Genomic DNA, 12,006 nt, shown 5'->3' with positions numbered 1-12,006 from the left:
CTGCATTGGCAGGGGGGTTGGATTAAATGATCTCCTGAGGTCCCTTCCAACCCCACCATTCTGTGATTCTGTGTCTGATGACTTAAATCTATACACTTAGAGTTATAATATGTAAAAGTCCTTCATCACAGTGACCTTATTTAATATAACTAGTACTCCTTGTTCCCTGATGTCCATGTGTAATCTCCTCTCTGTGTTTTTGTTTGGTGAGCTTGGTGGTTTACGCTCTGTCCTCGGACTGACGAACCAATATGTAACCTGTGCTGTTGAGATGGGATGAGATAGGATGGGATGGTGTGAGAAGGAATAATGCTTTGTGGTTCTTCAGACCTGAAGCACATAGCCTGGTTGTCTTAGTCTAGCTACATACAGACCATTAAACACTGTTACCACAAACTTTAGATAACAATGCCTCAATTGATATAAATCTGGAAGAGATTAGAGAATGTAAAAGGAAGGAGCTGAGTAGCCTCTTCTATACGCTTTAGTGCATTGCTCCTTGGGTCACAGCAAATTTGCAGCCTTCCTTTAGTAAAATTAAGAATTTCTATGAAGAGGGGGAGATATTTTTTTTTTATATTGGCAAAGTGGAGATGGTCGTTAAAACATGCATTGAAACAGGCTTGGTCTTTTCAATATCACAGAATCACAGAATGCTGGGGATTGGAAGGGACCTCGAAAGATCATCCAGTCCAATCCCCCTGCCAGAGCAGGAACCTAAATGAGATCACACAGGAAGGCGTCCAGGCGGGTTTTGAATGTCTCCAGAGAAGGAGACTCCACCCCCTCCCTGGGCAGCCTGTCCCAGGGCTCTGGCACCCTCACTGGAAAGAAGTTTATTCTGAAGTTGAAGCAGAACCTCCTGTGTTCCAGCTCACACCCATTGCCCCTTGTCCTACCATTGGGCATCACTGAGAAGAGCCTGGCTCCATCCTCCTGACATTCACCCTTTACATATTTATAAACATTAATGAGGTCACCCCTCAGTCTCCTCTTCTCCAAGCTAAAGAGCCTCAGCCTTTCCTCAGCAGGGAGATGCTCCACTCCCTTCATCATCTTGGTGGCTCTGTGCTGGACTCTCTCCAGCAGTTCCCTGTCCTTCCTGAACTGTGGGGCCCAGAACTGGACACAATATTCCAGATGTGGCCTCACCAGGGCAGAGTAGAGGGGCAGGAGAACCTCTCTCGACCTACTATGTTTTCCTGGCAAAGCACTAATGTACATTAGGTTCCCTGACCATGTTTTTGCTGTTCTGACTAGACCTCAGTTAAGTACCTATCCCAGCAGCAAGGCTGCCTGAAGAATATCCTTACAAAAAGAGAAGCAATAAGTAGTGAAACTATGAATGGGAAAAGTAAGTCTGGGTTTGCATGCCTTAAAAGACATAGCCTGTATCTGCAGACCATGGTAGAAAGTAGGGGTTCTCATTTTTTATAATAAATATGTTAATTTCCACTCCATGTTAATTTAAAGAGATATGTTAATGCCTCTCTCAGACCTGTTTTTGCCATTGCTTTCCTCTGCCTGATTTTTTTTTTTTCAATTAATAAGGCAAATAATCAGTTTTTGCTCTTCATCCTGAATGATCAGAAACAAATAATTATCATCTTTTTGCGCTTCAAATGTAATTCAACTAAGACTTGAAGCAGTAGAATTGTAGTTTGTGCTCTTGACCTGGGGAGCTGTGTGTTATCCAAAGGATACTTGGCACTTCTTTAATGCTGACCTATGGGAATGATGCTCATGGAAAGTGTCATATGTGTATCTGTCTCGATGTTAACAGTGTTATACGTTGTTACGTGAGATCCCTGCAATTTTAATTTTAATCCATTGGCTTCCTGGCCTGGATCAGCACCAGTGTGGCCAGTAGGAGCAGGGAAGTTCTCTTCCCACTGTCCTGGGCACTGGTGAGGCTGCAGCTGGAGTGCTGGGTTCAGTGTTGGGCCCCTGAGTCCAAGAAGGACATGGAGGTGCTGGAGCGTGTCCAGAGAAGGGAACGGAGCTGGGGAAGGGTCTGGAGCACAAGTGTGCTGAGTTCCCTTGTGGCTGAGGGAACTGGGGGTGTTGAGGCTGGAGAAAAGGAGGCTGAGGGGAGACCTTGTGGCTCTGTCAGGAGGGTGGAGAGAGGTGGGGGTGGGTGTGTTCAACCAAGGACCAAGGGACAGGACAAGAGGAAATGGGCTCCAGTTGTGGCCAGGGCAGTTGAGATGGGATGTGAGGAAGAATGTCTTTTCTGCAAGGGTTCTGAGGCATTGGAAGGGGTTGCCCAGGGCAGTGGTGGAGTCCCCATCCCTGGAGGGATTGAAGAGTCGTGTAGACACAGTGCTGAGGGACATGGGTTAGTTGGGGACTTGTCAGTGTTGGGTTCATGACTGGACTCGATGATATTAAAGGTCTTTTCCAGTTGAGGCAATTCTGGGATTCTGTCATTACCTGCTCTCTCATCCACAGCTGTATTTTATTGGCATCTGTTGAATTTAACAAATGGAAAGGACATTTGGTACTTGATTGAATTCAGAGACTTCCAGGTTTGCTTTGGATGCTCTTTTATAGGCTGTGCAAGTTGAACCATCTTTTAATTTTTTATTTCAAAATAGAAGCTGGCAATTTGAATTCATGTTACTGCTGCTGGTTTTGGGGTGCATTCATTGTTAGGAGATGTGTGAGGAACCTTTAGTACAACTGTAACTTCTCTTCTCCTTACAGGCTTCACAGAGCCCAGTGTGCAATTAAACAGACTCAGGTAACCGTTCAGAAGATAGGAAGGGAGATTGAAGAAAAGCTGAGATGTACATCTACAAGCAATGAACTGGTAAGTTTGATTATTGGAAACTATATTCTAGAGGCTTGCTGAAGCATCTGGCTGTTGTCTTGACCATAAGCTTGTTTTTTTAGCACTTGAACTTGAAATCTTTTATTTAAACCTGTCATTTCTAATGGGAACTCATCTGAGAAGTGTAATGGAATGGATTTTAGATTTGTGTGTGTTACTTGAATGGATTGATTGATAACTTATGCTATTTTTACCTTTACTTTGTATAATTGCTTTTATACTATAAAACCATAAGCATTGCACAGTGCATAGAAGAGCTTTATCAGGAAAAAAAACATTTAATGATTTAGATAAATCTTGATGGGAACCTGTGGTGGGTTTAGAGTGAGGTGAGTCTACTTGCTTTACCTTCTTGCACCCCTACTCCCTTTGGGTGAACAGAATTCATGCAAAAGCTGTCACTCAAGTGACACGTTCATTTTAAGCAGAAATCATATTTGATCTTGCAATAGCTTTTGACAGTTTGTTTTGCTTGTCCTCTTCCCCTCTCCAAAAATAAAGTGTCCTGGCACTGGTTTTTACTTTCTGCCCAGAAAGACCGAACTCTCTTCAAAGCAATGAGTTGACAGAACAAGGGTGGCTCATGGTGACTTCATTCTATTGGTACCCACTGGCACGTGTCCGGTGCCTTGTATAGGAAAGGGCAAACTTATGTGAACTTTAAAGTAAATTCTGAGTTGAGAGCACTCAACTAACTTCCAAAAGCATCAAACTGGTTTGATAAAATTGAAAAATGGGAAGTTTTTTACCTGCTCTAATTACAGGGTTGCATTGTAGACAAAGAAGCAAAGTAGTCAGCTCCCTTAAGGGGCAATAGAACATCTCCTGTGAGTGACTCCAACCCAGAGCTTCTTTGCTTTCTGCTAGTGTCTTGGCTGTTAAAAGGTTTTTAACCATCTTTTTTTTCATTGTTGTTATGGATATCCTCATCCCTCTATGCAAAGGCTTTTCCTTTATAAATATCTGTAAGCAAAACTATATGAAGAACACTAAAACCAAAAATGACAATGACTGTACATGTAATGCAACTTCTTAGCAACCATGATCTATGATAAAAGGAAATGATTACCTATTTTTCTTTTCCTTTATTCAATAGTGGAAACTCTTGTTGGGCTTCCATTCCCCTTTGTAAGTGTGTGAACTATAATTTCATTCCTTAATATTGAGTCATGTTTCCATACAATCTTGAACCAGAGGCTGAGTGTACATGTGGAACTGAAGCAAATATGAAGTGGAAGGAAGAGTTCAGCGAGAGCCACCTTCTTTTCAGGCAGCTGGGATTGAAGTAACACTATGTCCATTAACTGCTTGAAAAAATGAAAGCTGTCAGAGTTATACAAAGTGACAATGTCTGGTAGTACTTACACAAGACTTACTCCCAAGTGTGTCTGACTGTCCCCTCAGGCTTTGAACTCTGCTGGGTGTATGATTGAGCTGAAGAAATGTAACTTCTCTTTTCCATTTTGAATGTCTTCAGTTGTTCTCAATAAGTATCTATTAAACATGGTAGATATTCCTTCCTAAAACACGCATAGTAGAAAATTCTGCTTTGCTATGCACGTGGCAGCATAATTTCTTAGTGGAGACAGTGCATCAAAGAAAAAAAAATCACTTTAAACACAAGAATAGGTTTAGAGTAGGTACAGGACAAATCCTAAAACTTTTAAAGAAGGGATCCTTCAAATAACATTGTGTGTAATGACATAACCTGCTCCCTGCTATGTGTTCTTTCCTTTTGTATTTTTTTTCTCATCACCCTGAAGCTGGGAATTGGATCTAATAGTGCAGCTCAGACATTTCTAGCCTTTCCCACATCCCTGCCTCAATTTAATGTACAATCCTCATTGCTCATCTTCCCTCTTGCTGCTGACCACTTTGCCAGGGAATGTTCATCACACTCTGAATGCTCTGGTATTAATCTCCGTGTACTTGTCCCACGGAAGCTTCTTCCCACCTCTCCTTTCTCTCCTAATTTCTGCCCTGGACCAGGTTGCATCACTGAACACAGGAGAGGAGATGCATCCCACAGGAGGAACACACACTGTGGGACACAGCTGAGTTTCTCTCCTTCCAAAGCAGCCAAATGAGTAGGGTCTTTGGTAACCTTTTGCCTGTGGTAATCGATGAGCTCAGCCATTAGTCTGGCAAACATTAGTCTTATTTTTTCCTTCCCTCCTTTTCTAGAACTGCTTGTGTACAGAAAAAGTTTGTTTTTTGGTTTTTTTTTTTTAAACTGTTTTTCTTCTAATAGAAAAAGGAGAGTGAATGTTTACAGTTGAAGATCCTGGTGCTACGTAATGAACTGGAGAGGCAGAAGAAGGCCCTTGGTCAAGAAGTAGCCTTGTTGCATAAAGAAAAAAATACATTGCAAGACAGAGGTAAGTGTAGAATTGCTACTGCTTCTATTGCAGATATCCATAATCCATTGATCAGAAGAGTAGTAACCTAGATTATAATCATGGTGACCAAAATCAAGGTGTTCTTTTGTGTTTTTTTGGTCTGGCTCGAATGTGCTTGGTATTTTTCTTTAAAGTTTGCAGCCAGATGAAATTTCTTCACCATCTGTGTTATACTGAATTCTGGACAGTAATTTCTGATATCCTGTCTCTAAATAACTTCTTAATATGACACCTCTCTAAAGCAATCTTAAATCTGTGCTTAATTAAAATTGTCTGAGGAAATCAGAAGAGCTTTACTGTAATGCAGTAAACAGTGGCTCAATGCAGGCATTTTAGAATGTCATAAGGGATGTTATTGTGCCTGTGATTAGGATCCCATGTTAACTATTAGAAGACAAAAATCCCTCTTAATAGTGTATTACATAAGTGAAAGGTGAAATGCTCTGTCGTCTTGACGTTTATTTTACTGGGAAAATGTCCTAATGTAAAATGCTACATCACTGTCTCTTTGGAGCTCCCTAGAGACCAAGCTACATCGATGTTTCATCTTGTTGCAGGACTTTTTTTTAGTACTTAGTTGAGTCTAAATGAATTTGTCATTACTAAAAATGGGGGGTTTTTTGCCATTTACTTAATTCTGGCTGTGGAAGTATTGAGATGCCTTAACTGAATTAACTCTACTGCTGTGGACACGAGGGGAAAGAGGTGTTAAAGGAGAATGAGGTTTTGTTGGTTGGATTTGGCTGGTGAATGGTGTATAGTGCGTGAAGACTTGAGTTCCTCCTGTGCTGTCATTCCCCAGTTTGGCAGGAGAACATGGAAAATGGACACTAAGAGTAAATGGAGGTTTATTGCCAATAAATGGAGGTTTATTGGTTTATAGGTTTATTATTATTTTTATTTATTATAGGTATCAGTATCTACTTTGAAAACATCAGATAAGTAAGAAAATATGATACTAATTTTTTTCCTGATTCCTCATGTTGTTTAGAAAATGCATTTGAGACTGAATACCAGAAGCTTCAAGAGCATAATGAATCCCTGCATGAATTAAGAAAGGAATGCACTGCTAAGAGGTAAAAGGATCTTTGTTTTTTCTGCAGCTGAAAAGGAAATGCAAACTTGAGAGTAAGGCATTTGAAATGGGTCTTTTGGCACCAAATTCTTCTTAATGTTGCCCCAAAACTTCTGTTAGGACATCTCTGCTACAATTTGTAGATATCTGAAGTGATAATTAACAGTGGCGAGTCTGGAAGAGAAGAAAAGAGATGCTTGATTGCACGTGTGGACTATGATTGGGTGTAGAAAGGTCTATTTTAGTGTAACACAGCTTTGTAATGCTTAATTGTCAGAGTCAAAATACGCCTATAGTATGGGGTACAACTCAACACGAAAACTTTTTCTTCTGGGTTGGTTTTGGTTTTTTTTAATGAGGAATTACCTGGCTTTTTGGGGGAAGGAGCTGATACTTGGGAAGATGCAGAAGGGATATCAGATTTGATACCTTTACTTAAAGCTTTTGAAGAAACTAATGGTTTTGCAATCTCTTTTTCTCTAAAGAGAACTATTTTTGAAGACAAATGCCCAGCAGACTATTCGATGCAAGCAGTTGCTGTCAGAGCTATCCTACATCTACCCTATTGATCTGGTAGGTTTTTAACATTCTAAAAATCTGCTTGATATGAAATGAATTTCCTATTTATTACACAGTGAGCAAATACCATGTTTTATTCATGATGAAACTTACTCTTGACTCATGCTGTTTTTTCCAGCTTTTTCTTGGATTTGGTCCTTAGATTGCAAACCTCATGGGGAGAGGACTTATGCCAGCATCTCTCAAATAGTCTCCACTATAAAAGTAGAATAGCTGGAGCTGGAATTTAATGGATGCTTTCCATTTTGTTTACAATTTATAAAGTAACCCTGACAGGAGGCTAGCTGAACTTTAACAGAGTGCACATAAACAGATGTCAAATATTTGAGCTCTAAAACGTTTTATAGAAGATGAAGCTCTTCCTTCTTTAAAAAAAGTTGCATTTATTTCTGAATTATATGAAATGGGGACTAAAACACTATATCAAAGTCACTCTGAGTTTCATTGAATACTGACTTTTTCTTTACGAAAATGCTTTGTCATCGGATTTTTTGTGCAGGTTTCTGTTTTCTGGATGTTACTGTTCCATTCTCACTTTCCATTGTTGGTTTTAAACTTACAGAATGATCAAAAGGATTACTTTGTTTGTGGAGTCAAGCTTCCTAATTCTGAAGACTTTCAAGGTAGCTGGATATTCTTAATTTAGTTGTTAAAGATGACACTGCTGCTAAACTTCATGAAATTAAGGAAACTGATAGCAATGGCTTAGGATACAAATTTCCAACTGGAAAAGTTTAGACTAGAAGAAAACTGATGCATTATTTATTTGTAGTTCCTGGCCTAGTACAAAGGAAGTTACTGTGTTGACTCTTAGAAAAATACCTCTGTATTCTAAAACTCAATATTGAAATGTTGGAAGAGGTTACCCAGAGAGGCTGTGGAGACTCCATCCTTGGGGATGCTCAAAACCTAACTGGACACAGTCCTGGGCAACCTGCCATAGCTGACCCTGCTCTGAGCAGGGGGCTAGGACTATGCAATTTCCAGAGTTGCCTTCCAAACTTAGTGATTGTGGGAAATATTTTGTGTCTGATCTAAAATTCCATTGTGGCTACTTTCAGTCCATAAATCTCGATGGGGCGATGTGTACAAATCTCTATTCAGTTTGCTGTAGTTGCCAGTGAACTTACCAAATAAATATCTTGCCATAAGTAAGATTTTAAAGCTGCCTGAGAGTATGGAGTATTTTATAACTCAGCTTCTGCTTTAACTGTCTACAATCATCCTGTTCCAGAAGCAAATATATAATAAGTTGTTCAGGTAACTGCATGCATTAATCTACAAATATTTGATAGGAATTGGATCTTCATTAAAATCCTTTTTGAGAATTTCTTGCTTTCAGTACTTGCTCACTCTGCAAGGCATGTGGTTCTTGGGCAACAACCTCAATCAGTTGTCTAACTCCTTAAAGCCATCCCATAGGTATTAACTTGTGCTAACAACATGGATATTGGATGCTAGAATAATGGAGGAATGAACTTTAAAACCAATTAATTTGTCAGTATGACAAAAATCAGTCTTGCTTTGTGAACACAGTTTGGTAATTCTTGAGGAATCAGTGGTGTGCACCTTTTGGCCTATTTTCAGTTTATTGGTATTAATTCCTTACAAAAGAATTACTAGTTCTTGCTCAAAGTCTCTAAAAATATTTTGTTACAAGGAAGAAGTACTAAGCATGCAAGTTAGTGAAATATGCAGTTAAATTTGAAGGCTAGCTGTCTGACATGTATCTTACTTAAGACTCTTAGTAGGTAATATTTTAAAACAATTAGGCATCTGAAGGATAAAAAGAAATATTCCTTAAAAAGCCAGTTTTTCTGGAAACGTTAAATGCTTTTTACAAAATCCTTTTTGAAAAGGGAGTAACTTTTAAATCCACATATCACGTCATGTTCTAATAGAGCTCAGTAGGATTTCATAGTTGTTGTTGAACATCATTATAAGCTTTCCTAGAAGATCCTCTGAGTTGGTTTCCAAGGACACCCTTGTATCTCAGAAGGGATGACTTTATCATGTTGTTTGTATTGGTGTGTTCACTTATAAAGAAGAAAGATAAAGAGAAAGGAAAAGCCCTTATATGGCTAAAGGATGTAATTTGAATCACAAGACGTGTGTGTATTCCCAACAGGTGAAGCTGTAAGGTTGAAAACTTAAATGTCAAATTGAAAATAATACTTTAAAACAATGGGTTAATCTAAGTTCTTCCAGTTATTGGCAGAGAACAGAGTTCATACCCTGGGGTCAATGTCTCTCCAACTGATCTCACTGAAGAATAAAGTTATGGAGGAATTTAGTTTTTCCCTGATCCTGGTCATAAATGTCAGCTACATCTAGAGAAATGAAGAAAGTTTTAAGACCTGAATTTGGTCTTGGCAATTTTGTTTCACTTTTCCCATCTCCTTTTTACCTTCCCCCACACAACCAAATGTTAAGAAGAGTAACTTTTAGCTTTGAAAGTGTAAAATTAGAAGGAGAAAAAGCCATCACCCATTTAACATTGCCCTTTGATGGATGAGACAAGTATAGTGAACTGCAAACAATTGTAAAACACTCTAAATTTATTTCACACTTGCACCTATTAGGTTATAACTTCCAATAGTTATAACTATTGGAATAGTTATAGTTATAACCAATAGTTATAACTTCCAATAGTTATAACTTAGTTATAACAATCTCTGGGGAGATCTTTGTCTTGTTGCCTTCCAATACCTGAAGGGGGCCTACAAGAAAGCTGGGGAGGGACTTTTCATAAGGGCAGTTAATGACAAAACAAGGGGAAATGGGTTTAAGCTGAAAGAGGGGAGGTTTAGATGAGATATTAGGAAGAAGTTCTTCACTGTGAGGGTGGTCAGACACTGGAACAGGTTGCCCAAGGAAGTTGTGGATGCCCCCTCCCTGGAAGTGTTTGTGGCCAGGTTGGATGAGGCTTTGAGCAACCTGGTCTAGTGGAAGGTGTCCCTGCTGCTGGCAGGGGGTTGGGACTGGATGATCTTTGAGGTCCCTTCCAATCCAAACCAGTCTATGATTCTATAATAGCTTCATTAACTGAATGGTTTTCTAAGCAGTAAGAGTGAACTTGTGCTGAGCCTGCAGAGAGATCCAGTTGATTAAATAACGGCATCTTTTTGTTATTGACAGCAAAAGATGATGGAAGCATTGCTGTTGCCCTGGGCTACACCGCTCACTTGGTTTCAATGATTTCCTACTTCTTACAAGTGCCACTCAGGTATCCCATCATTCACAAGGGCTCCCGGTCTACAATCAAAGATAATATCAATGACAAACTGACAGAGAAAGAACGAGAGTAAGTATGTTGTCAATGTAGTTATAGACTTTCTTCAAAACAAATTAACAGCAACAAAAAAAACCCCAAACCTTGAAGAGATTTGGACAGCCTGAAGTGACACGGAGCTTGAAGTTATTTATTACTGCTTTCAGCAGCCATGGGACAGTCGTTGAAGTTTCTTGTGTTGGAATTCTGTGATTTAATAAGAGTAGTTGAGCTTTGTCATTCTGTGTCTATTGGCAGGCACATACTATTGATCAGGTTTTTAATAATGCTGTAAACACTTAAGAAGGTGTCTTGTAGGTAAGTTTTGGCTGCTGATTGGAGAACTTGTCTTTCATGTTTTGCTGCTGGTTATGGGAATAAACTGCAGATAGCAAGTGTGGCTTCACTGAGGAGTTACTGCCAGTACTGGAGGAGTGGTTGATAAACATGAGAAAATAAATAGCTTGCTTTCACACACAGGATTTTAATCAATTGAAAAAGAGCACTGTAAGCTGTTATCTACTATAAATCAATTTAATAATCAATGAAGGGTTTTTCATTTGTTCCGTGATCATTGTCTTTCAACATGTAGCTACGCTATTGTTATTGTACTACTAGGAAACTATCTTGCTGTCCTTAAAATCACTCTGTGAATGCTTTCTCCTGCATTTTGGCATTTTGCCTGTTTTCCCACTGTCTTTACACCTGGGTGCTCTAATATGAAAATAGTGGCAATTATTAGTTAAGCTTCACTTTGTAGCCTGCAACCACAGAACTCAAAGGAATGCAAGACTGTGGGAGGCCAGCTGCTCTGCTCTCATCCTGTCAGGCTTGCAGCACCAGTAACTTTGCTTTTCCATATGCAGGGTTTGAAAAAGGAGCAAAGGATATAGCTGAGGGGAAATTAATTTGTGGAAAGTAGCTCCCTCTATTAAAACAGACATTAAAACATGAAGTCTGTTTAAAAAAAAAAAAAGAAGAAAAGAAAAACCAACAAAACCCAAACACCACAAAAAAACCCAAAACAAAAAACCCCTCTTCTTTTTGGAAGTATGCTGTCAAAGTATTATAATATTTTAAATAATATTTTAACACTAATTCCTAATAGTCCAAATGAAGATGGAAGGGTCTCAATGTGCCTAGTTGAGAGGATGGGGATGCTTGGAAATGTCTGATTTCTTTTTGAAGCTTGGTGACTTCTGGCACGACAGCAGACATAACTTGCCTTAAAAATTAAACTCACTGAGGGCTTCCTGTTTTGTCACAATAAAATATGAACTAGAGCAATTATGCCTTGCAAATTAATTTTGATACCTTTTTAATAACTTGTCCAAACATTTCCTGGGTAACCTAATAGAACATTAATCTGTTTTGCTTCAGTTTAGTTCTCTAAGCATATGTTCATACTCCTTCCTGTACATCACTTTTAGAGGGTAGCAAACTAGAACATTTATATCTGGAAAACAAATTTCTGAGGAGCAGAACTGCCTGTGTGTGGGTGTATAAAGATTAAACCAATTTCCTGTTGTCTGAGACAGATTGGAAGGTTTAGTCCTTCAGGCTGTAGCCTTCCAAACCCTCATGCCTTAATACTTTATTTCACAATAGATTTCTGAAAAGGAGAACGTTTAGCTAAGTATATGAATCCCTGTTGGGCCATTTACCTGTGTTCTGCAAGATTTTTTCAGGATTAGCTCCTGCCTGAGATCTTCTCTTCCCAGCTATTGGAGAGTCAATCCTATCAACTCTCAAAGGACTTCAGTTGCTATAGAAAACCTTAAATGTCTTAACTTGCAGTTTTCTTTCTAAACTAATAGCTCATGTTTATCACCTGCTCCTAACTGAATTG

At 39.2% G+C, this 12,006-nt stretch overlaps 1 protein-coding gene across 1 annotated transcript in view; it reads left to right on the top strand.

Moving 5' to 3' along the window:
- UVRAG (UV radiation resistance associated) overlaps window positions 1–10,194 on the top strand; it is a gene marked incomplete at its 5' end in the record, with an annotated part of 31,711 nt that extends 21,517 nt beyond the window's left edge. Inside the window, 6 exons of the mRNA XM_010178285.1 lie at window positions 2,707–2,812; window positions 5,085–5,211; window positions 6,224–6,308; window positions 6,793–6,880; window positions 7,449–7,509; window positions 10,025–10,194. Of these exons, the coding sequence (XP_010176587.1) occupies window positions 2,707–2,812; window positions 5,085–5,211; window positions 6,224–6,308; window positions 6,793–6,880; window positions 7,449–7,509; window positions 10,025–10,194 (637 nt within the window). The remainder of the gene's footprint in view (window positions 1–2,706; window positions 2,813–5,084; window positions 5,212–6,223; window positions 6,309–6,792; window positions 6,881–7,448; window positions 7,510–10,024) is intronic.
- Window positions 10,195–12,006: the final 1,812 nt, after the last annotated feature.

The sequence above is a fragment of the Antrostomus carolinensis genome, unplaced genomic scaffold (assembly GCF_000700745.2).
Source record: "Antrostomus carolinensis isolate BGI_N321 unplaced genomic scaffold, ASM70074v2 scaffold6941, whole genome shotgun sequence".
In the NCBI taxonomy this organism is placed as follows: Eukaryota; Metazoa; Chordata; class Aves; order Caprimulgiformes; family Caprimulgidae; genus Antrostomus; species Antrostomus carolinensis.
Note: the sequence above shows the minus strand (reverse complement) of the source record. Positions and strands in the feature narration are given on the sequence as shown.